We start from the raw sequence: 25798 nt of genomic DNA on the forward strand, positions 1-25798 counted from the left end.
TTTTACATATAAATTTAACATTAATTTCACTAAAACTACTGGTCTTGATTTTTCTTACAGCTAGTAGAAAAGAGATTTAAATAGAAGTCTTTTATTTTTTTTTTTATATGAAGTAAATTAAGTCTTTTATTGACTAATTTTCTTAATTAGCCAGAACAGCAAGCGAGCTAGTGTTGAATTTCGCAAAATAATAAGTATACAGCTACCTTACTTCCATAAGGAATTTTATGACTATTTGAGCCTTAATAGTTAGAAGTCTTATAGAATTAAATAAACTTACACATCATATAGAGCCGCTCGAACTCGTTGGCAAAGGAATAAATAAATAATTTACAGCTAATTTATGCGTGACAATTCCTCTTCTCACGAAATACGTAAATTAAAATTTAGGACACACGTGGAAAATGTGTATATAATATCATATCGAGTTCGCTTAGCGCCTTAAGCAGACTTGCCTAATAACTATATCAGTTAAGATTCGTCTAGATTAACGAGATGCATATACAGCTAAAGAATTAATTAATTAAATTAAATTATTCTTTGATACACAATGATTAATAATACTCGAAGTTATTTCTCATGGTTAGGACTGATTCTTGGGATTAAATCGTCCTATATGAAGAATCAGTCCGCTCAGATTATGTCTTATCAAGTAAAGGAAAGGCTTGTCCATTTTCATTCTGGGTTTCTCGGGCTCGGCCTGTCGGCGTGTTCGGCATCGCGTGCGCCTCGGCGACGTGAGCCAGCGCAACCTCTTCTGGTGCATCTTCTGCCTGAGTCCGTTCATCCTGTCGAGTTCTTCGTTCGACGAGTCGTTCGAACCCGACCAGCTCTCGGTCTCGTCTTCTTCGCATCCCTCGGTGGCTTCCGAATTATCGGCGCTCCTGGTCTCGGCAAAGTCATTCACTCCGTTGTCGTCGACGTTGGACAGAACCTCCCAAGCTCGGTTGTGCCTGGAGGGTGTTCCTGGATAGGTCTCGCTGAGGTGCTTACCGCCCGGCTTGTTCTCGTCGCCACAGGTGCAGAACAGGTTCATCTGTGAAGTAGAAATCATTTTTTCGATTTAGAAAGTACTCGAAGGGATTCCGAATTTTTGTTGAATTAATTTATTTGTGTCATACCTGTAGCATGTCCGCCAAGTAGAGATCGTGTCCGGCTCCGTTGATACCCTTGAGATCGGCAGTCCTGGTGAACAGCTGATCGAAGCCCATCTTCTTCAGGGCAGAGGTTACGTTAACGATCGAGCGTTGACTGAACTTAGGCATCTGCAGCTCGACTCGTCTCGGTATGATAACCTTCAGGAGTTTCTCGAGAGCGTTATCACTGGGATTACCAAACAGTCGGTTCTCAAGTCTCTCGAGATTGTCTCCAGGTGCGGTGAGACCTTGTTGACCCGGCATGACCATGATGAGGGACACCGGCCTCTTGGACTCGCCAAGTGCCACGGCTGTGGCATCCAAACTCGGCTCGTAACCAGCCGATACCCCGGACTTCCAGACGACCGCTGGAATCGGCACGAGTTTGCGCTGCTTGACCGTTTGCGAGACCGCGAAGTACATCTCGCCGTCTCGGCCCTCGGAACTCGCGTCCGGACCATCGCAGCTCGTCTGGAAGACGTTGGCCGAGAGGGCCGTGAGCGGTGAACGAAGTGGTACCGTGTGCTGTTTCATGAAGTCCTTGATCCTACCACCTGTCTGTTTTCTGATCAGCAGATTCGTCCGGCGACGCAGTATGTCACCGGCCGTCGAGAAGTTGATGTCTACAACTGCGCCCTCGTAGAACTGCTGAGTCTGCTCCTTGTAGAACGGGATGATGCGTCGCACCTTCAGTCTATCGGCGAACAGAGCACGAACGAAAGCCGCGTTCTCGATGCCCTGGCCACGAGCCAAGGTCACCGTGTCGGTGATGTTCTGGAATACCAAGTGAGGATTGAACGTCACCACGTCATCGAGCTTGAGGATGTCGTTCATCTGATTGGAGGTGAGACCTCGAGCGCCGAGGAAGATCATAGCCAAGGTACTGATCATTCCGAACGGTGACATGGTTACCGATCGCGCGCTGCTGAGGTTAGAGTTGGCCAAGGTCCAGAATTTGAAGGACAGCTCGTTGCACATGTTTAGGAACTCGGCGACGTCCTTGTCGAGGGCTTTGTTGCTCTGGTCGAGACCGATCGCGCCGCTCGCGTGATCCAGAGTAACAATTTGAGAGTTGATCGGTTGAGCTCCCTCCTTGCTACTTGCTGGTGGAATCTTCTTTACTTCCGGTTTTTCATCCACCTTTTCAACGCCTTTCTGAGGAATCAGAGTCCACTTGTCACTGGTTTCCTTCGTGTCCTCGATCGGTTTGCTGGCCGTACGATCCGGTATGGCGGTGGCCGCGGTTTCCTTGATCGGCGCTTTCGTGGTCTTTCTCGAATAATTTTGGTACCCTGGGGACGTTCCTCTTCTGATCGTGCTGTAATGATACTTGTTTTTGATGGTGAATTTGGTGGGTTCGGTTGGTTTCATAGGCTGCTGCATCTTGTTCTTTTCTTCCTCGAGGTTGATTCTACCAGCGGATTTGTCGATTGTCGATTGAATTTTGTCGAGCGATCCTTTGGTTGTGCTGTACGTCGAAGTGACGTACGGTTTTCCCGTAGTTGGCTGCTTTACTATGCTCAACACAGTAGTCGCACTCGTGCTGGGCTTTGTCTTCGAAATATTTTGAGCTGTCGTGGTCGTCGTTGCAGCTGTGGTCGGTTCTTTGATCGTGGTTTGTCGAACAGTTGGTTCCGTGCTGCTTAGCACAGGTTTGCTGTACGGAAGAGTCTGTATGACGACATAGGTACTGTTCTGGGATTCCGTAGAGGTTTTACTCAGATCTTCTATTATGGTCGTAAGGGTATCATCGGTAGGGGCAGGATTACTCTCGGTGATCAACGTTTCGAACCTGTCCAACGGAACTATCGTAGTTTCAACGCCGTTCGAAAAGTCGTATCCTATGGAAGCATGCTCGGATGGCGTATTCTTTAGTTGATTGATCAAGTCGTTGATTTTCTCCAAAGGTGGATCATAGATTTCTCCAGGTTGACTAGGAGCACTGGGCTTGCTGGCAATCGGAAGCGATTCGAAAGGTATTTGCGTGTACGATTCGTAATGTGGAGTTTCGGACACCTGGTAAATAGTGGTTCCCACATCCGCTGCTGAGCTCATCGTTGAAGGGAAATCCAGCTTTTCCGTAATCTTCACATCATCGACGGGCAGCGCAGTTGTCAATTTTCCTTGGTAACTGATATTACTCTCAGACTGCTCGCCGTCGACGAGTTTATCCTGAACTGGTTTTACATTCAAAGTCGGCTTCTTCGTTCCTCCAACAATTTCGTACAGCGTCGTTCCAGGAATCTGCTCCGTAACGGGTTTCATTTGCTCGTAAGTTGGATAACCTGCGATAATTCCACTTGCAAAATTGTTGGCAGGTCTATTTTCGCTTGGCAGAGTGTAAGGCACCGTGGAAGGAGTGTTGGTCTGAGCTTGTGCCTCCGAAATTATCTTGTCTATGTCCATAACTGGATTTTTAATTTTGATCCTCGTGAGCGACGAATTACTCATAAACTCTTTGTTAGGTTGAGGGGGAACACTCTGCTTGTTTGCGTTGGAGTTCGCCAGGTCCAAGTAGATTATAGGAGTTTCAACTTTGCTTTTGTCTTGCGTCACAGGACTTTTCGTTGTGAAAGGAGTGTTTTTATCACTCAAACTTTCTGTCGTTGGAGAATCCTTGAATGGCGTGGCTACAGGTTCTTCCCTTTTGTCAGGTTTTGAGTTCTCAGTAGTTTCCATTGCATTGATAAAAGTAGACGATTGCATATTTGGTAATTCAGTACCTGTGTACTGATCCGGCTGATTAGTTGTTATATAATTCGAAATCGTCGTCGGCCAAGTTGGTACCCCATCGTTGTAACTCAGAGAACTTTTAACGATTTCTGGGGGGAATGTCGTCATGTGCGAGATTTCATCGTCTTCACCGGTGGAAGACAAATTTGGATCGTAATGCTCCTTTATGTAATTGTTGAAGGTTTCCTCCAATCCGGGTAAAACGGTATCCTGAGCGGGTTCGCTTTGTGTTGTTTGAACCGGCGTCGAAGGGGTGATTGTGATTGGGGCTTTAGTGTACTGAGTTGTTTTTGCCGGGAGAGCTGGCAATTTGGTTTCCTCTTGTTTTTCTGCGACTGGCACTATCGTGGTTGGAGCTTGATCGGCAAACTTGATTCTGTCTGGATTTTCAGAAATCAAAGTGTATATCGACGTATCGTCATCGTAAATAGGGATGACTTTGACGGTGGATACTTCGTCCTCCATGGGTTGGATTTTCTGTTTTTCAATGTCGACATTGATTTTCTCCGTTTGTTTATCTAAAGCACTCTCCGTTATCGTTTCCATTTTTTCGTAAACAGGGAACTCTGTTGGCGGGTTCTTGTCCGCTTGATTCATTTCAGTTGACGTAGCGATAATTGCTTCCGTCATGAGATTCGTTTGATCTGAATATGCTGGCTTTGTAATTTTATCAGCTTCGAGAGCTATAGCAGCTTCTTTTTCTGCCGGCTTCTCTTTTTCTGAGTCTGAAATCGTTATCCTGTCGGTGACTAATTCAGTAGTGGGCTTCTTATCTTCTACGGTCATTGTGACTTTCTCGATTATTTCTTTAGTCGCATCGAGGGGTATCGTTGTAGTCTTCTTTACCGATTGAATTGGCTCATTGACGTTTTCCATCGTGGTCGAACTTGCACTGCTTTCTTCTTTCTTAACAGAATCTGCGATTGGGTTGATCGGAGCAACGTAATCCGTTGTTAATTCAAAGTACTCGGTTTTCAGAGTAGTACTATCTTGAATAGGTTTGGTGGTACTTTCTTGTTTCTTAGTGACAGCTTCAATCGTAACTGGTTTCTTATCCATCTCTTTTTCGGAGTCGTGCTCTATCATCTGAATTTCCGTCATGCCCTCGTCGATCGGAACGAATTGGGTGGTCATTTCACTTTCACTCCAAGATTGAGTTAGTTCGGGTTCGTTAACGTACACAGTTGTTGGTGATTCTTCAGTCTTTTCGTTCTGAGAAACTTTTACGTAAGGCGCGTCTTTATTCACTTCCGATCCTAACGGACTTTTCGTTTCTTCGGCACTTGCTGGTCTCATCGAGTTGATTTCGTATTTAGGAGTGACCGTTTCTGCGATCGGTGTATTTTCCGTTTGTACTGTCTTGTTCTTCAGCACAGAAGCTTCGGTACTCGGTTCTTCAGATTTGAGCGGGACAGTTGAAGAAGCTTCGTAAACCGTAGACTCTTCCGTTTTAACCGGTTTCTTTTGATCGGAAGTGACAGTATCCATCGGTTGAGGTTGAGTTGATTTTTCGGTGGCGTAATAATTCGTCGTTGGTGTATCACTTTCAGTTTCAGCTTTGACAGGTCCAACTGTATAAGACATATCTTCGCTGTCTTTGTCCATTTCCGAAAAAACGGTAGTCTTGACCGGCAGTTTATCACTCGTGTCCGAGTATATAACGGTATGCTTATCATAATTGTAGGTATTGTACGATTCAGTCGATCCCTCGTTTTTATCGGTATCGCTAGCGTTGAGTGTTGGAAGCTTCTCGAGGATGCCGTAGCTGTCCTTCACTGCTTCGCTGTTGCCCAAACTCTGAGACGCCGAGGGTATGGCAGGATACTTGTCGGACTCCAACAACTGCTGCACGACGTACACCGGCGACAGATCCTTGACCTCGTCTCTGGTAGTAGTTTCCTGGGTAGTGCTACTGGACGGGCTGGCTTTGGTAGCACTCTCCGTCACTGGAGTCGAAGACTTGCCAGTGGTTTGAGTTTGGTATGTGGTATCGGGGAACCTCGTAACTTTCACCTCTTCAGCCTGAATAGTCGGTTTGGTCGCGAATTCGATAGCCGAAGTCGAGGCTTTTCCAGTCGTGTAAATGCCACTGGGATACCTAGTTCCCTCGGTCTGACTGCTCGGTTTGGTCGTAATTTCCAGCAGCGGAGACGAGGCTTTAGCAGTCGTAGCTTCGAAAACAGGACGACGAGAGAACGATGGCTTGAAGTTCAGAGTAGTCGGTCTGGTCGACGGCTCGTAGACTGGACGACGCGTCGATGGGCTGGCCGCGGGTCTGTACACCGGATGATAGGTCGTCGAGGTTGGAGTTTTGAAGGGTTTGGTCGCTGGCTCGTAAACCGGGTGTCGAGTCGTCGACGATGCGGTAACGCTGGACTTGGTTTCTGGATCGTATACCGGATACTGGTACGTCGGGGGTTTGTAGCTAGTCTCCGGCTTCTTGAATCCACCTATCGGTCCAAGGTTCATCATCGAGGGATAGGACGTCTCTTTGACGGTTGTGCTCGTGATCGAGGCTGGGGAGATCGTCGGCAGTTTCTCGAACATCGGAGTCTGTTGTTGGTTCGTGCGCTGAGTCGAGGTGCCTATCTTGTCCGCGGAAATCACCGGCACTTGGATCATCGGTACTCTGGTGAAACTAGCTTCGTCGGGGTAGACGTAGGAGGTTGTAGTTTTCTTCGTGGGAGCAGCGATGCTGGTTGATTCAGCCGATATGTCAGGCTTGCCGATTTCCTGCTCCGGCTTGAAACCGTAGCTTGGAATCGAGTATTCTTCTTGCTTCTCTGAGTCTGTGAGAAGCGACGAGGAGACCGACAGAGGAATGTAAAGCGTTGGCTTGCTGCCGGTCGAGTTCTTCTCACTGACCTTCAGAACGTCCTTTACGACTGATATCACGGACGGCCTGGTGGTGGTGTACTTGTGATACGTCGGGGTGCTGGAGGGTCGGCTTGGTTTGCCTTTGGTCGGTACCGTGAAGGGGTCCTGTTCTCCGATTATGCCACTGTCCAGAGCCATGTTTCCGAGAAGGTTGATGGGTTTATCGCTGGTACCCTTGGTCGGCTTCGCGCTGACCGGTTTGACCATCTGATCGTTGCTGGTGGACTGGGCTTGGACGTAGTTCACCTCGGGTTCGTACTGATTCACCATGGGTTTGTTGCCCTGAAGCGGCACCACGTCGACGTAGGAATCGTCGTCGTCCAGAGCGGGTAGTATTATACTCGTGTCTTGGACCACGTCTTGCTGGTCGACCGAGCCACCGGATAGAATGTAGGGAAGCATGTTCGTCCACTGACTGTTGACGCTGCCTGGAATCGAGGAGCCCGACGTGTGCACCTTCACGGGCTTGTTCAACTCGCTCTTCAGGACCTTCTGTACGTTTTGGACTACGTCGGAGACCTGAAAACATTAACAAAGGTAATTACTAAAAAAATCACCAAATCAAATGAAACATAAGATTTTGTAATAAGAAGACTGTTAATACCTTAGGTACGGCATCGGCGGTCATCGAGCTCTGATGGTGTCCAAGGTCAACGGGCAGATTGCCAACAGTGGGACCACCGCCGCCAGCCGCGATCATGCTCTGGATTTCCTGTTTGGTCATCTGCTTCATGACCAGCTGGCCATGGCCGTTGAGCGTGTAGAATTGGAACTCATCGGGCGTGAACAAGTTGACCGGCGAACCCGGTGGGTCGCGACCTCGAACGTGTTGCGGGCCATTTGCCGACGAGGATATCCTCCTCGAGCCGGCTTCGTCGATCATTACGCTGGAGAATCGAGGCTCAAGGTTAGTCGACTTTTTATTATCATCATTTTTATTAGTATAAAACTAATTCTCGCAGGCATGCAAATATAAGAAAGTTCAAAAAACCCATTACTATAAACGAACGACGTGCAAATCACTACGTGCAAGTGTGACACGTGCGTAATTCCTGCGACCAGCTCATAATCCGAGAGCAAACATCGGTAGCTCTCCCACATTATACTCTACTCACAAAAACCGCAACGAACAAACATCTAGCGCCGTCCTCTTTCTTTTACCTCTAGTCCTCTACCGTAAAGTAAACTCCCAATATAAGAGACGTCTATATATTGAACTAACTGGTCGAACGGTACCCGCGCGCGCGCGCGCGCAAGTCTGTTTGATCCGCCGCAGGCGTTCGATCGCGTTGTATTCTCGCATCATCGAATTCGCGCGCGCGCGCTAATCGCTTCAGCAGGTGAATTTTTTTTTTCTTTGACTCACCTGGGTATGGGTTTGTCGGGCGACGGTAGAACTGTTGGGGGAATCGACGAGGCACGCGTTGAGTTGGGGTTACCCCAGATCAGCAACGCCGTCGTCGCCAGCAGCAGCGGACGTAGTCGACGTTTCGGTGTCATGTTGACCTGAGAGCAAAATTCGACGTTATCAGCCTTTTTTATACTGGATATTGATAATTGCAAAAATAAAGCAAAATCATGTATAGTATATGGGCTGAATTTCCGTGTATAATATAACGAGGATATAACAGGATATAACGAAATTACGCGGAAAGGAAAATTAAGAAAAATTACAGCTCCGAGAGGTGCATTAGCGTATAAGAAAGATCAACGACGTGAGATTACACACCCCGTAATGGCAATAAGGAAGTAACTGAAATTAATAACTCGCGGCAGCATCTCGTTACCGATACCCGCGCTGCTCTGATTTTAATCAGGCGTTATTTTTTAGAAGAAAAAAAAGAAGTCGTTAAAAATACATAACTAATGTAAGTATATCATTTATTTAAAAAACCAAAGCATTCATCATCTCAGAAATAAAAAGAAACGCGCATATAATCATCGCAATTTCAACGCGAAACGTTCCGCCAGCGTGAACGAATCCGTCGAGGGTAGCGAAGCGTATACGTGCGCATCTCCCTCATCAAGCGAATCGCACGAGTAGAAAAAGTCCGTCGCGAGGCGCGAAATACAAAAAGCGCGCCGCGCGCGTTACAGCGTGAGACGAGGGAGAAAGGTCGTTTCCCTTCGAGGGGGTATAAGAAACATTCGCTAAAACAATGAAATTTACTCACGTATAGGTCGATCTCGCCCTCCCAAATAGTCGTCCTCCGATCTCTCCTCCTCAGTGCACCAACATCAAGCAAGAATCGATCTCCGAGAACGAAAGAAAAAGCAGGAGAATATCGCTCGAAATAAGAATAAGAATAAAAAAAAAAGAAACGAGAGTCAGTGAGCAGAACACGAGCAATGTGTAATTTATCACGGGATGAGCAGAGCAGTGGCCTTCGTGCCCGGCACAATCATCCTGCAGTCTTTCTTGCGCTCGCCCGTTTCTCTCCCCCGGTCCGAAGAAACAAAAAGCAGCAGCCTCTTCTTCCTCGCTGACCTTGCCTTGGATCTAGGGGCTAGTGACCTCGTCTCTCTCCCGGTGTGTATCTGCTATCTTCGAATCTCCTTCGGATAACAGCGACGCGGTTCCTTTCTTCCTTCCCGTCTCGTACGATTACGCTGCCGCGGGCTCAATCCGGTGTACAAGCATATCACTGGACACACTGCACTCACTCGGCTCTCCGCACCCGATATGCACCGCACGCCAGAGATGACGATGATGCTCTGGCCGCGCGAGTCGAGCTGCTGCTGCTCCTCGAGGGAAAGACCGCGAGAGAGAAAGAGAGAGAAAGAGAGAGGGAGCGGATAAAGGAGGTGTAGCGTGTACAGGAGCCGACCACTGGCAGCCTCGGCAGGTTGGAGAACGGGAGAAGGGGGCACACGGCGGGTACAAAAAACGAAAGAACCTGCTGATGGTGGGGTGCGACGGGCTGCGCTTTGTAAAGCACGCTCGTGCTGGATTTTTCGATTTCGACTCCTCTTTTTACCGGAGACGCTGTAATTTCGAATTTTAGAGGGAGGAAAAATTCACGATCGCCTCGCGGTGATACCAGCCGCTCAAAGCGTCGCAGAATCTCATAGCAACGAGGTATAAGCTCGCGGCTCGTCCTGTGCAGACGAGAGCGCAATGACACGCGCTCTCCTCGCTGCGTTGCCAGTATAGATCCAGAAATAATCCAGAGGACTCGCGCAAATATAGCCGAGAGCGAGGAGGAATGCGACCTGGCAAGCTCTGCTATCGTCGCGTGCGTGTGACGTGTCGATTAAAAGGCGAGCGCGTAGCGAGAGAAATGAAAATTGTCAAGGGTCGTTAGCCTCTCGCGCGGATGAGCTTCGATTATACCTGCGGGATCTCTATCTCTCTCTCTCTCTCTCTCTCTCTCTCTCTCTCTCTCTCTCTCTCTCTCTCTCTCTCTCTCTCTCTCTCTGGATTATATCCTTTCCTTTTTACGATCAAGAGTTGCCGACGTTACGTAATTTTCTATTGGGTTCCGACGATTTTACTGCAGCTATATCTCTCGAAGAATTTTCGAGAGACCGGTCTTCGAGGATATTTATGAGGCGCGATGTGACTCTCCGATCGACGGAACGCGTATAGTGAGCAAACTGGGCCAAGTGTCGAGCTTATTGAATAAAGCTGTTATAACAAATGCGCGAGAGAGGCTTTCGTCGATTCAATAAAAAATGATGGACGCGAATCACACATTCGGTCGGTTCGAAGCGACGCCTTCTCGGAGCGGCACGTAATTGATACATCAGATCGGCGGAAGAGATATACAGCGTAATGGCCGTAATCGTTAATGTGATTTATCGGCTAGGCGACGGTCTCTCTCTTTCTCTCTCTCTCTCTCTCTCTCTCTCTCTCTCTCTCTCTCTCTCTCTCTCTCTCTCTCTCTCTCTGCCTGTATACCGTTATTTCCATTGCCCGCGCCGATAAATTATATTAACCTCTCGGCCTCGCGTGCGTCTGCAGAGATAGCAATTATACGCTGTATCTTCGCTTCCGTTTTTCTTCGCTCTGTGGATTCGCGCCGAATCGGTTTTGCGTGTGAATTTTAAATAAATTAATGGTACACGTTTCAATAACAGATTCTTAACGCTTCAGAGTTGTAGCACAGAACTTCGCTCCGTCGAGCAGTGTGCCAACTCATGCTCATCCTCGCACCCTCGCTCTTACACGCCGACGAAAAAGAAGAAAAGAAGAAGAAGAAGAGTGTATCAAGAAGAACACGCCGCGGTGCATCGGAGCAGCAGCAGCGAAGAAGAAGCTACAGCTCCTCCTTCTATACTGGCTCGGGCACCTGTTTGCCCTGTGCGCACCTAAAGAGCGTTGACTTGTGGGTTAACCTTGCCCAGGCTCCCTGCGGCGCACTGTCCTCTCTTCCCTCTCTCTCTCTCTCTCTCTCTCTCTCTCTCTCTCTTTCTCTCTCTCTCTCTCGCACTCAGTCTTTTTCACCCGAGCATCGGCGATAGCGGCGAATCCATCCATCCTTTCTTCTTCTTCTTCTTCTTCTTCTTCTTCTTTATAGTATGCCTCGCGTGGACGGGAACCGGTCGATCGGCTCTGCTCTGCTCTCCTTCTGCCATTTCCATCATTCACCGATATAGATGATGATGATGATGATGATGGGGCTCGTTCTTCATCCAGCGTCTTCTGGAGCTTCTTTTTTTTTGTTGGATCGAGCCAACCTGCGTAATGATGGATTATGCGTGCAGGGACCGGATGACGCGATCGGGAGTGGGCGACTCCGCTGCGCTTTGTTACGAATTGTTTCATAACTCACTTTCTCTGCGCTGTATTATATCTCGTTCTCTCGCGGTGGATGTATTAAGTATTCGAATGTGTGGGATAATCGAGCAAGCGAGCGGGGATGACGTGACGAAAGCTCGCGGTTGGGCAGGTGCATCCTCTACATTGAGAAACCAAAGAATTTATTTCTCTTTAGTTTGAAAATGTGTCATTTCCAGTGTAATGGGAGCATCGAAATATTCGTTACGGTATTTCGCGCTCATCGTGAATAATGTTTCAAAAGAGAGCCTTCCAAAAATTCGACGCTATCTCGAAGTGCTACTGCAAAACCGGTAACTCGCCGGTTCGTTTCCAAAAGCCGTATACTGGTTTCAAAGAGAGCCGAGTGAGAAATGGGACCGACGCGGTTTTTTTCAACTATACAACGCTGCTCCAACAATATGCATATACCCATACAGCAATTAAAAATACAATGACATAATAAAATTCGTCATCGCATCGGCTCTAATAAATTCGTGACCAATAATATGAGAGTTCAATCGCCCGCTGCGAAAAGCTCGAATTCAGTCCAAACGGAAACGGAAAAAGCTCTTAAGCGAGCACGCGCACTCGACTCTAGAAGAAGCGGGACAAGCCGCACAGACGCTGCAGCGAAGAAGAGCCAAAGTGTAACGCGCGCGTTAACCCGTTTTACATTTGAAAACTGAACCCATTGCGCCCGAGACGCATACGTACACCGGTAACACACTTTTTTTGTGCGTCGTCGCGCGGCGCACGCTCGTCCCGGTAAAAATCGTCAAGTACACACACAGACGCATAGTCTATACGCGTTGGCTGCATAGAGGAGAGGAAAGAGTACACAGCGAGCTTAATCAATTCAAGTCTCCCCGCGCGCGCGCGCGCGCATCGAAGTTAACGGTGTGTCTACGGTACCTTCCTCGCTTTTGCTTATTTAAACTTACGGTTCACTAGCCTCGAAAGGCCGAAACGAAAAAATGCCTTTCTACGCGAGCGCGCGCCGAGCAACGTATATAGCTATACCCACTGCGTCATTTTCCGCTTGACGACGACCGGCGCGAGTATATACATATATGTACAGCTCGCTCGGGCACACGACGAAAATCGAAAACTGGGTCTGCGCGGTGGGGGAGCGGCCGATTTTATTTTCGCCCGGTATACGCACACGAGACAGCTGCCGTTTGTAGAGCGCGTGCCTTCGCGTGCCCCGCCGAGACCTAGAAGTACAAGTGTAGTTCAAGGCGCGATATTGAATCGTTGCGGTCGTGCGGACACGCGTGGGTTGAGATTTTCGTGATTTTTTCTCGTTTTCGTTCGGTACGTTAAACCTAAGCGTAGATATTCGCGTCGAGTTTGCAACGAGAGCTTGACGTACGCGCGGCTCTTTTCTCACCGAATGAAGACGAGGAATCAGCGACTGCATAATACGCTCGCTCAAACGGCTCATGAATAGAATCCGAGCCGATGAGATGCAGCGGTGCAGCAGCACCTGTGCGAACTGTCGCATTACGTGTGGAAGTAGAACGAGCCTTTTTCTTTCATAAATATATGCGATGTAGCGAAGTTTTTATAGAAAAAATTCAGCAAAAATCACTCGAGGAGCTCGAGGTAGAGGTCAACAACATCCTTTCCGCATTACATCATTCGATTCCTCGCGGGCAAAGCAGTGCCTATATAGACAGACGCACGCGCGCGCACGCGTGAACCCGGGCGAGGCGACAGATTACGGTACCCAACTCGCTTGGCTCACTTTCTTGCCGGACACTAATGAACAATATATACTAGCCGACTCTGTCTCGGCCGCACGCGCCGTCGTTCCACAAATTCGCGTCGTTGCGGGCCGTTGCTTGGAATTCTCCGGAGAGAGAAAGAGATGCGCGATTGGAATGGATGAGGTATAACGCGCGAGGCTCGATCGGCTGTTTAGGAATGCCAGAGGAGGAGGTAGAGGAATGCTTTTTGGATGGATTACAAGTGTCGGGAGAACTGGGGCAGCTGAGACTGCAAGGATTTAGTCGGGGGGTTTTAGCATTTCAAAAGATTGTAAAGGAACTCTGACGAGCTGTACATGGATTGAATTATGGCAGGTTTTAGTGGGATGCTTTTTGGGACGTTGGTTGTTGTTGGCTTTTACGATTTTATTGAAATCGTACGATTAGATAAAAGCTAATCATGTCAAATGACACTCTAAACTCCCCACCCTCGCGTCTGACCATACCCATCCGTGCTCTACTTCGTCCTCAAATTCGCGCAACCAAATCCTCCGCTCGCTAAAGAAAAAGCTCCCACAATCCAATGCACCGCATTAGAGCACACGCACGAGTCATCAATCAAAAGCTCTTTCTCGTTCACACGCGGCGGCCGAAATTACCTATCCCGCGCGCGTCGTTGACCGTGTCCTTGGTGGCAATATCACCGCCGCTACATAGTCGGACCACATCCCAATACACGCACGGCTATACCTATATACACCGAGACACCGCGTGACCTGGAAATCGGGCCGCTCGCGCTTAGGGCCGCGCCGCCGTCAGTCGCGCGCCAACGTCCACGTGGACTCCGTATATACTGGTTCCTCGTTATTTTTTTTCATCGTCACCATCATCATCATCTTCTACGGCTGCGGCGACGTATACGCGCGAACGGTACTGTGTCCGCCGCGGCAAAATGTGAATGACGCGGCTTCGATTCATCGACGAGGGTATATCTGCCAACGCGTCGTACAGTATATTGTAAAGAGAGCTTATTATACGAGCTGCGAAGGCTGTGGACTGATGTGCTTCCGGGGGAGAGGAGCTTTATGACATACGTACGTGCGCTCGCTCTTTGGTAAACCCATACACACCTGTTGGTTGACGCATGCGAGCTTGCGGGACTTTTTTTATTCTTTTTTGACAGTGTTATAATCTCGTGCGCGATTTTCGATACGACGATGCGACACGCGATGATATGACGCGCGGATACATGCATGATGATGATGATGCAGTCTAAGCATTTCGAGTTTATCTAATCTCGCGAGAAATAAGCTATTATTAGAACGAAAGCCTCGCCGAAAAACGGCCGTTGTATTCGGAGCGAAAATTGTGGCTTATCGAATACGTAAGTTTCCACAATTATGTGTACCGACTTATCGCCGATATATTTCCACGCAACGCGTATTACGTCGAGGAAATAATCAATTGGTCAGTTGCATGTGCATGAGCGCAGATTCGTCACGCTCTCGTATAATGTTTCGCAACGTGGATCCGGCGAAAGAGGTTGACACGCGCGGATAATGCGGGGACAGACTCGATATTCGAGACGATTTTTACACACACTCACGGAATGTTATCTCCGCGGTTATCGAACTCGTAATAGATCGTCGAACGAGGTGAAAACAAGGAAAGCTTGAAGAAAGCACGATATCCGAATCGATCGCATCTTTTAATTAGCGAAAATTAATCCCACCACACGCAGACACCAGACCAAGTGTGAATAATCTAATCTAGACGAGACTTTGGAGCTTCGAAATTCACGACCTTGCTATTCGAAAAATTAAAAGAAAAAAAATTGATTCAAACCGCTCTCGGTGTAACGACGGGGAGGCAATAGGCTCGCGCTCGCGTGAGAGAAGAGGAGAGGGACGGCGAAATAGAGAGTGAATAGTCGCGCGCGGAGATGCCGATTTAATGAGCGGATGCATAAGTGAATGAAATACGCTTATTATTCAGTCGGCTATTCATAGGCTTGCATACGTGTAGCTCTGATTTACATGTGTGCCGTGTATGTGTGTTACACGCGACAGGTCTCTCCAATGGTGCGTAACAATGTGTATTGTTCGATTTTTGTATACCTGCTCGTTATCGTACACTTCCGTTAACTAATCGTGGGTAGAGCATGTGTGTCGCGTCGTTTAGACTAGATGATTGTTTCTAATATGTTTATGATGTGGGAGATGAATGTTTTTCGGAGTTGCGTAGATAGTCGATTTGGAGGGAGAAGTGTCGCGAGGCTTTCGGATCCTTTTCAGAATCGAATTATGTACCGCATTCAAAGCCGCAGCTGCGGAGAAAAGTGGAGCTGTTCATTGAATTTACTCTTACAGATTGTATGGTCCATATACCGATGCTTATTTTCACGAGAAGCGCAGGTGTAGTTTAACACAATGGTATATAGAATATCGAAGCTATTTTGATCGGTAACCGTAAACAGTATATTGTGCAGCACAAGCGCGAGGCCGCGGCTATACGAAGAAACCATCGGGATATAACAAATTGAATAAGTATTGTACAAACGATCGCCAGACGAGACGACACGTTGACACAGTTAGACGCAAAAGTGACTAATTGATCTGTGTTTATATTTACAATGCAACAACGTATACCTATATACGCACGTATGTCGCTACTTGACAAATATTGCAACCGCTCTAGTTATCCTTTATTATCATCGTCGTGCATTGTATGCACTTTTCGAGAGACAAATGGTCTAGAGCGCGTTATTTACCATTCGGTATGTTCGCGAAGTAAATTACGGCTCCGAAATAATACTACTAGTTTGAAGGTGAAGCTTTTTTATATCGTCCAGAAATCGTAAATCCAAAAATATCGTACAAAGTGCGCGCGCGGGGGTGAGAACCAGGCCTGCCACACCTCTATCTCCCCCCAAAAATAAAAAATCTCCAAAAACCCCATCAGGCTACAACCCGACCGCAAACGTTTCCTCCCCTATACAACACACACCTGCACCCCAACCCTCAAAAAAAAAAAAAAAAAACTCGACTCGCGCGCCATCCTCGAGCGTCGGTCAAAGCGCGCGCGCTTCCATATAATACACACACTTGCCATTATATACCTCGTACGATGTGTGTGTATATATATATATATATATATATAGCCCTCGCGCATGCTCGGCACTCGCCGCTGCTCCGAAGTGTATACACACACACGCTTTTAGTGTCGGCCAGTGTCCACGAGCTAACGCTCGTGTCGTTCTCTTCTAACGCTTGGCTCGCGCGATTTTTGCCTTCTGTCAAAGACCCAAGGTGTAGATGTAAAAATATTTTCCGCGAAAAGATCGCGACGAGCGAGTGATACTATTATAGATTCTAACAGATGGATTCGAGGAGGATATAGTGTGCTGCGATGGAATCATCAATGGGTACGTGTTGTTCTCTCGTGCGGCTTTAATGCTGAGAGAAAAATTGTGGATGCGATCGTTTTTTTTTCTTTCGTATCCCATTTTTTTAACGTTTCTTCCTATGGGCTGTGCTTCACGGGGTTATCGATTTCCATATTTCACGGTTCGCTACTCGCCGCGCACACACACACACACACACACACACAGACACCACAAGGCTTTTTATTATTTATGCTCGGTCGATACTTTGAAAATACACACGCACACGTGTCGGCGTCGACGGACAAAAAAATTTATCCATAAATAACTTCTGTTTCATTGGGAAATTCGAGGCTTGAAAATTAATTACAGGCCTATGCTCTGCGCCTTCGCGCCGATAATGAATCTTCGCGGAGTCTTTAAGCATACCGCAACGCGCGACTCTGTGTAGGTATATCTATATAGTGTATGTGCAACACGAATTTAAATATATACCGAAGAGCGGGGTACACTATAGGCGAATGAGATAAAGTAGCATAGTAGTGCGCGGCGATGATAATAATAAACAGATAATTTCTCTGACGATTGAACTCCCAAGTCTCGCTCGTAACCTTCTTCGAAACGCACGTGCCGCTCGCTAAAGTGCAAAGTAAGCTTATATTTTCTATAGCCGCAAATGTACGGTGGATAGTTAAATTATAAAAAACAATCGAACTTTGCATCGTACTTTGAACAACCGGCACACCTCAGCTTCCGAAAAATTTCATCATCCGCACCCTGCACACGTGGATCCCCGTCCCCCCTGGAAACCACGTCTACCTATATATCCCAATACGCCCAGCCGAGGCACATCGTACGATTGCCGCCAACTGCCGTCGTCAGCTCGTTCGTTACACGTGTGCCGTGTGTTGACTAAAGTGCATCGTACGATCAGAGCTCGTATTGCTGCAAGAAACGCGTGAAAAGGTGCAGACCGCCGGCTCTATTCGTATATACGTGTAGGTCTGCGCGCGAGAAGGAGGCACGACGCCGCTCGATAATTCCGACCGGCAAGCTTCGTCTGTGTTCTATGTGAGTGAGATATGCGAGTGTGTTTGCCTCAAGTTGGCCCTCGTGCTCTGAGCTCTCTCGATGCGCGCGTCGCTGATATCGTACGATGCAGTGTTCTCTGTGTGCGCGCGCGTGTGTGTGAGTTCCTCTAAAGTGATCTGCGTGGCGAGACGAGCGTATTATTAAATTTCAATCTCAGCAAGTTTTTTGATTCGATTAAGCAAATCAAGATGTGAAGTCCGCTTGGACTTATTAGCCTCTATAAATAATTCATAGAAAAGTTGACAATGGATCTCGTTCCGAGAAAACATCCGATTTACAGTTCATCCGGCTTCCTCCTCGCGGATGACACACTCCCACGCTTTAGCGGAATTATTTCAACGCGTAACACTAGTTCGGTTAGACTACTGAAAAAAAATCGGTCAAACAGCTCTTCTTCATCTACGCTTCTTCTTCCGCGTGATGCTGAAGCATAAGCTGAAATTCTTTTGCGCGCACCTATTATTACAGCAGCAGCACTCGGGGAAACGGTCTCGCGAGCAAAAAATAAAGCGGCGTGTAAACATCCTCGTGGAACAGTTTCCATCTGCACAAGCGCGCGCGGGAAAACGCCGCGCTTAAATGTGTACGCGCATATGACAATGCACTTGTCCTAACGGAATCGGTCTCGCGCTTGTACTTACACCTACTCGCGCGTATAAAGCGACGTCTGATAAATATAGTGGGAGAGAAGAAGTCGCGCCGTTAGTTTTGTAATTACCGCGCGTTTTTCCGGATTACTATTATCGTAACAGTATACAATCGCGCTGTGTGCTGTAATATGAACGTCTGTTATTTGTTATCGCGCGCGTCCATTTTAATTTGACGGATTTTTCCTTTGTTTGCCGATTGTGCGACACGTGCGGCTATTGTTTATGGGGTGGATTGCACAAGGCTTTATCGCGTTCGACGGTATTGCATGCGCGGGATTTATTTTATTGATATTTTGGTGTTTTCTTGTGTATTACTACTCGTAACGCTGATGTGTGTCTGTCGGTATATTGGATTTCATATTTTATCAATGTTTCTTTGTTTGCAGGAAAGTCTCTGTGAAGAAGCTTGAACACGGAGTGATAATAGAGGAAAATTTTCTAAGAATCCGTACAGTGTCGTAGTTATATTTTTGTAAAGCCAAGACTGCCTCTACGATGTGCATGGCACATCCGAAATGAATTTATAGCAGAGACATCGTCGAATCGCAACTCGAATAATTGCTATTTTTTACAACAGGTAAATTATCCCAATATGATATAGAAACCGATCTTGCAGTACTAATCAATTGCAAAACGTGTACCTGATATACAGTAATCAGAGAGAATCAACGGACGAAAAATGGCGTACGACGACGTTATCACGGAGATGGGCCAGTTCGGCAAGTACCAGCGCAGGATATACCTACTGCTCTGCCTGCCGGCCATATCATGCGCTTTCCACAAGCTCGCCGGAGTTTTCCTCGGGGCCAAGATGGCTTCAAGGTAATTTGACGCCGATAGCTGTAGATGAAAATGTTGTTAATCAAATGCCTCCCAACAGGTGTGCACTGCCCTTCGATACCGACAACTCGTCGTTTTTTCTCCCGGAGCACGTGATGAACGCGAGTTATCCCTGGGATTACAAAGCTAAAAATTGGTCCCAATGCGAGCGTTACAGCGACGTGTCCGGCGTCGGCCCGACGAGGGTCGACTTCTACCTGACGGACAAGTTCAACGCCGGCCGGAAGACCAGCACCTGCCACGACTTCGTCTACGACAGGAGCAATTACCAGAGCTCGACCACCTCCGAGGTACGACTCGTAAAATAAATTGCGACGATTGTAATTAACGAAGAGTAAAAAAAAATCATACCTCTCCGCAGTGGGACCTGGTCTGCGACCGGGAATGGCTCCGAGCCCTGAGCGACTCGCTGTTCATGGTCGGCGTCATGCTCGGCTCGACGATCTTCGGAGCGCTGAGCGACAAGTACGGACGACGGCCGATATTCTTCCTCTCGCTGGTCATACAGCTGGTCGGTGGCATCGCCGTCGCGCTGACGCCCGAGTTTATATCCTACGTCATCTTCAGGGCCATCGTAGGCTCGACCACGAGCGGCGTCTTCCTCGTCGCCTATGTCATCGGTGAGTTATTCCGAGGATGCCCATACTTCGAATGATCGTCTGTTAAATCAGGGGAGACCTTTGAACCAGGCGCCTTTTCAGGCCTTTTCCCGTTAACTTTTATCGCCGCAGACAATTTTCCAGGCAGTCTCGTAATGTTTTCTAGTCTTTGTATTTACCGCGCGAAGGGACTGTTGCGTTTACGACTCGAGTAATAAAGTCTACTCAGCCCCGTGTATTAGAAACTCATCGACTATAGTGACTGTGAGTTCGAGTTGACTGAAAATCTATGCGACAAAATTAAAAGAGCAACAACGAGAACACAGTTTACAAGCCGCTTAACAAACAACAACTCGTCGTTATACACATTTCGCGTAATCACTTTCCATCTCGAAGCGATATAATTTCCAAACGAAAACTCCACAGCAGCGGCATTACGCGTATATTTTCAAAACTGTAATTTCCTTCTCTCTCTCTCTCTCTCTCTCTCTCTCTCTCTCTCTCTATTGGCTCGTCGTCATCCTCTCGGAAAAAGCCGTGTATCGGTGAGATAATTTAACGATCGTCCGTGATCTTATCTCTCTCGCGCGCGCGCCGCGGGAAAAGTAAAAGTAAAAACCGAGAGACTCGTCTCTCTCTCTCTCTCTCTCTCTCTCTCGAAGCTAATGAAGGGCTCGTGTCGCCGCATCGCGTCGCACGCGCGACTTCCGATTGCCGCGTCCGGTAATGCTATTCCGAGCCGTAATCTTCTGCCCTAGAGCTATATTTTGCCTTTGTGTAATTCTCGCAAATCGCGATAAGCCGGCGAAATTATCAATGCGCGTATGTGTGGTGAATTATTAAAAAGAAAGAATTGAGAAAACTCGAGTTTCTGTGTAACCGAGAGCGAACCGCGCTGAGAAGAAGAAGAAGAAGAAGGAGGAGGAGGAGGGCTCGTCGAACGCCTTTGTGCATATATGCCTATATCCGAGCTTCTCTCCTCTCGACACCGGGGCCGTTGGCCCCGGCGCGATTTTTACCTGGCAGAACTCGCCGGAGAGATCTCTTCTCCCTGTGTGTAGCTCTTGGCGTTTTCTCTCTCTCTCTCTCTCTCTCTCTCTCTCTTGCTCGTGCAGCGCATCCTCTCTCCACCGAAGTGGAGAGAGAGAGAGAGCCTGCGCGAATGCCGACACAGGAGTTTTACTGTTCGCCGAGCGCTTTTTCGCAACCCCGCGCGCTCTCTTATTCGTTGTCTTGTTTCGCGCTCGTCGTTTTGCGCTTTCGTGCGATGCTGCCGCTGTTGCTGGAGGGACGCTTTTTGCCCGAGTATGAGTGCACCGAGAAAGGAAGTTTGCGGGGAGCTAAATTCAGAACGAAGAGAGGTTTTATAACATTTATCGATGTATAAGAACTTGCGGAGGTATGATAGGAGAGAGAGAGAAAGAGGGATACGATTGTAAAGGGGTAGAACTGCAGGCTTTGAATACGTTTTGATGAAACTTTGGTAAAAATCCGCAAAAAATGATGCAGAAATCGTCCACCTACCAGTAGATAAATTCCGAGTACATCCAGACTAGTTTTTTTCCCCAACCCCAATGGCATACTAATATTACAAACGAATTCCTACGAACACAGCCCTGGAGATGGTGGGACCGCAGAAGCGTCTCATAGCCGGTGTCGGGTGTCAACTGTTCTTCACCGCCGGCTACATTATGATAGCCGGCTTCGCCTATTACATCACGGATTGGAGGATGCTGCAGCTGGCTCTCACAGTGCCCAGCGTAGCGTTTCTTCTCTACTGGTGGTGAGTATCATCGTTATGCTGAATTCTTCAAAGATGTATATCTTGTCGTTTAGAAGATAACTCTGTTTGCCGACGTCGCGGCGATTTTTCGAGCAAACGCGCACTGCCTTGAGTCAATATTGGCCGACGATGTGTGCACACGAAGAGAAGAAGACTTTTAGGAATCGAATTATTCGGGTGATTCGTTTGATGTCTTTGTAAAAGTCGTTACTCCGAGGAAATATTTGACTATCATCGTGATCAGTAGGAGAGCTACTCGTTATCCACAACAGGTTTCGAGCTTCTCTCTTATTCCTCGCTACGACTACTTACGATGATGATGAACTGTGATGAAACTCCGAAGCTAATGGACTAGCTCTAATGCAGTCTGGATCGTAAAATCCATTGGCAGCGTTCGGACAAACGCATATGCACACATTTCTCAATTCTCCTGCGAAATTTCGCACCTCATACCGAGAGACGCAAAGTAGTTTCCGTAGACACTATCGAGAGAAAAAAAGCGCATAGATGTACCGTTATACGACGCGCGAACGATTTCAGGTTCATCCCTGAATCGGCTCGTTGGCTGCTGACGAAGAACCGCAACAAGGAGGCGATGGAGCTGCTGCAGAAAGCTTCGCGGGAAAACGGCGTCGAGATCCCCGAGTCGACCCTCGAGAGGCTCCTCGACGAATCCAACAGCGACAGCACACCCGACAGCAAGAAGCCCTCCTTGTTCGACCTCTTCCGCTACCCCAACCTCAGGAGAAAGAGTCTCTTGTTATTCTTCAATTGGTGAGCGTTTTCATCTAGTTTGTACGATATTCTACGAAAATTATTGCCGCGTGTATAGCTGTTTACGAAAAAAAGTACAGCCGACCCCATCAGGCTGCTATGCGCATAATTACAAGACAAAAGAAAAATGACGCTGATGCACGCGGAGCACTTAACTCGGCCGTCCGTGTATGTACACGATTTTCCTCCACTCTCATCCTCACTTCCAGCGGAGCTAAATACCTCAGCCTCCTCTATTTATCGTACAAATTGCCTCGTCTCTCCTCTCCTGCGATGCTATCCTCTCTCTCTCTCTCTCTCTCTCTCTCTCTCTCTCTCTCTCTCTCTCTCTCTCTCTCTCTCTCTCTCTCTCTCTCGATCCCTAATGAAGGCGTGTCCTCGTTCTTGTTTTACCTACTCCGCTGCGGCCAACGGGCGATCCCCAATTATCGTTATTGAAATTACTCTCCCTCCGCGTGATCGCGACTGTCTGTATTACGAACCCTTTAGAGACGAGGGAGAGAAAAAGAAACGCTTAACGATTTTTCCTTTCTGTTGCAGGCTCGTAAACAGCGGCACGTATTATGGACTCTCCTGGAACTCCTCGACCCTCGGCGGCAACGATTACACGAATTTCGTCATATTGGGTCTCGTCGAGATACCGGCTTACACCTTTCTTATTTTCACGCTCAATCGCTGGGGCAGGAAAGTGATTTTATGCGGATGCATGATAGCGTCCGGTCTGGCCCTCATTGCGATGTTATTTATACCGACCGGTCAGTCTACTACTACTACTACTACTGCCACTACTACTACCAGCTATAGTTATCGGCCAGAGCACTTTCCCGATCCTTTTACAATTTTAAATCCACACACACACGCTTTATTTATAGACGCATTTTCTGTTTACGCGAGCAGCTATTGGGGAAAAAAGGGACGACTCAATTTCAAGCACTAGTCTCTAAGTGCGCGCGAGTGATTACGAGCATGGGATGTAATCACTCGCGGCTATGTGAAATTAAAATAATTGCTGAGTTATTGGACTCTCGATTTTGCGCTCTATACGCTCTTGTAATTAGGCCTAGTCTTTTCTCTACATAAAGTCGACGTCTGTACGTGTTTGTTATAAAATTAATTTAAAAAATTCTTCTCGCAGAAATGGTTTGGCTGAAGGTGACGTTCGCGATGATCGCGAAATTGGCCATCACCTCGTCGTACGGTACAATCTATGTCTTCACCGCTGAACAGTTTCCCACGGTCATCAGGAACGTCGGTCTCGGAGCAAGTTCGACATTTGCTCGAGTGGGCGGAGTCATCGCTCCCTACATCAACTACTTGGTACGGATCATCTACGAGTTTTTTTCTTTCGTACAATTCTACTGCCGAGCGCGTAAACCAACGCTAATCCATAACGACTCGCTGTGTTATTTACTGGTTTTTTGCCCCTCTTCCTTCAGGGATATTATTGGGCACCACTGCCGTTCGTCATCTTTGGCTTCTGCTCGCTGCTGGGAGGCTCGCTGTCGCTACTGCTGCCCGAGACTCTCAACAAGAAGCTGCCCGAGACTATACAGGACAGCGAGGCTTTTGGAATGTTAGTATATGCGTTTTGTTTTTACACTTGGTTCATTTGCTCGATGCAAGTTTGTTAAATTATGATACTTTTACGTTTCAGGAAGCCAGCCAAAGTTCACAAGAATGGCTTGGATATAAGCGATATAAAAAATACGAAAAATGCGAATGACGTGAACGCGTGAGGTTGAAATCGAACCGCTGAAAGCGTGTCTAAAATTCCTTTTTAGTTTGATCAGATAATTTATACGACCTGTTTTGCTAATTGACTGAGTTTTGCAGCCAAGTTTTTCGATGGTATTTTTGACAATTACATTCGAAGTCGTGCACGTCTTTAGATAGTGTACGAGAAGTGGACCTTGACGGTTCGGGATTGCAAATTCACAATATATGTGTATCAATTCCTGAACCGTTTCTTTTGATAAAGAACGCACAATTTATTTCTGATGAAAATATTAAGTCGAAGTACAGTACGAGCAGTTTATACCTTTATCATTTGTATTTATCAGAAGGTAACTATTAGTTTATTAAGTTAGAGGCGTACGTTGCAAGTTAGTCAAAGTGAGTTTATTATAGAAAGAAATCTGAAAAAATAACTCAATACTGTTCAATTTAACGCACAACGAGGTACATTCTTTATGACATACTTGCTTTATATTGTCTTGCCGTAAAGCGGTTACTGCTAACTTGCAAAGGAAAACTAAAGTATACTGTCTTTATATAAGTTTACAATCGTAATAATACTACGTCGAAAATGTATCCACCGTATTTCTTCCTGCATCAAAGACTGAGAAAACAACATGAAAGTAACCTTAGGCTAATTATTAGATGATGTCGTTTGGATGTCTGCAGAGGAAATACCACAAAACGGATTAATCGCAATTTTATGCATTCGACGCCCTATGCTTACTCTGTAAGGATTATGAGATAAAGTTAAATTTGTTAAATGTTTTTTAATAAAATTTGAAATTTTTCAAATTCAAATCATTTCAACAAATGCGTTAAGGATGTTTAACATTTCCGAATAATATTATTTTTTTAATTTGTACAATTATAATTTAATAAAACCACACAAAGTAAGTTATGAAATAAGTTAGCCATTTTTTTCTATCTTTTCAAGATAATATTGTATTTTTGTTCATTTAATAAGATCCGACCGCGACTTCAGATTAAAATGTTTCAAGCTTAAACTATCTAATATTTAGCTCTTTCTTCTCAACAACTGTTGCTGGCGCAGCAGCATCTCTAACAATAGTGTAAACAACGGATAACTTCTTAGGGATGCATTCCGTGGCTCTACACGTCATTACGTCCAGCATAATGTGCATCTGTTTTTCCTCGTTACCTGGAGGTATCTTTATCGACAGTGGCGTGGAAAGATCGCCGTTAGATTGCGAGGCATTCCAATCGATGGACGGTAAATTTAAAGACCACTTTTGCGGTGCTTCGGCGTTCAATTTCAAATCATCGTTGAACGTGGGATTGAACGTCAAGGATAGATTTGCTTCGTTTGTACTAACAGCAACTTTAAAGTTGAATGTGTGATCTCCTCTGTTCCAAGCTTCAGCCGGAAGAACGACAGGAAGCTGTAACAAAGTAGCATTTTTGAATAAGTTCGCGTGTTTCAAGAAAAAAGCAATCGTTAGTAGCATAGTATTCGTTAAGTTGGTATAAATAAAAAAAAAACTGGAGCCACCATTTTTACCTTCACCATGAATTGCAAGTTAAGTTTAAATTATTTACCACATCGATTTTTTGAATGTCCTTCAAGTCGAGGGTCTTGATGGAATGATTGTTCGTATCTGCAATGTACAAAATATCTCCATTCTGACTTACTGCTAATCCTGACGGCTCGTTGAACTGAAAGAGAACATTCTTGACTGAAGGTTGGTCTGTGCTCTGTACAGCTT

At 46.8% G+C, this 25798-nt stretch overlaps 3 protein-coding genes across 7 annotated transcripts in view; 1 reads left to right on the plus strand and 2 right to left on the minus strand.

Annotated features, from left to right (window-relative positions):
• Window positions 1-8406, minus strand: LOC100124061 (mucin-5AC). The gene is made up of 4 exons (XM_031932004.2): window positions 8113-8406; window positions 7351-7633; window positions 1122-7265; window positions 1-1036 (listed from the first exon to the last, which is right to left on the minus strand). The coding sequence occupies exons 1-4, from the start codon at window positions 8244-8246 to the stop codon at window positions 584-586; spliced, it is 7014 nt and encodes a 2337-aa protein (XP_031787864.1). The 5' UTR covers window positions 8247-8406; the 3' UTR covers window positions 1-583.
• On the plus strand, window positions 7531-24977 carry LOC100124063 (organic cation transporter protein). 5 transcript variants are annotated; one of them, XM_008217520.4, is made up of 11 exons: window positions 7531-7653; window positions 18728-18918; window positions 18994-19163; window positions 19222-19471; window positions 19543-19801; window positions 21395-21563; window positions 22104-22337; window positions 22878-23092; window positions 23473-23654; window positions 23774-23910; window positions 23992-24977. In XM_008217520.4, the coding sequence occupies exons 3-11, from the start codon at window positions 19021-19023 to the stop codon at window positions 24071-24073; spliced, it is 1671 nt and encodes a 556-aa protein (XP_008215742.1). In that variant the 5' UTR covers window positions 7531-7653; window positions 18728-18918; window positions 18994-19020; the 3' UTR covers window positions 24074-24977. The 5 variants fall into 5 exon arrangements, with proteins under 5 accessions (XP_008215742.1, XP_016844119.1, XP_031787872.1 ...); XM_016988630.3 differs by lacking the exon at window positions 7531-7653 and adding an exon at window positions 14019-14311; XM_031932012.2 differs by lacking the exon at window positions 7531-7653 and adding an exon at window positions 14035-14331.
• LOC100124065 (NHL repeat-containing protein 2) overlaps window positions 24355-25798 on the minus strand; it is a 4401-nt gene continuing 2957 nt past the window's right edge. The window contains exons 8-9 of the mRNA XM_001607847.6: window positions 25632-25748; window positions 24355-25474 (exon numbers count right to left, since the gene is read on the minus strand). Of these exons, the coding sequence (XP_001607897.2) occupies window positions 25079-25474; window positions 25632-25748 (513 nt within the window). The 3' untranslated portion in view covers window positions 24355-25078. The remainder of the gene's footprint in view (window positions 25475-25631; window positions 25749-25798) is intronic.

Source organism: Nasonia vitripennis, chromosome 5, assembly GCF_009193385.2.
Source record: "Nasonia vitripennis strain AsymCx chromosome 5, Nvit_psr_1.1, whole genome shotgun sequence".
Taxonomy (NCBI): domain Eukaryota; kingdom Metazoa; phylum Arthropoda; class Insecta; order Hymenoptera; family Pteromalidae; genus Nasonia; species Nasonia vitripennis.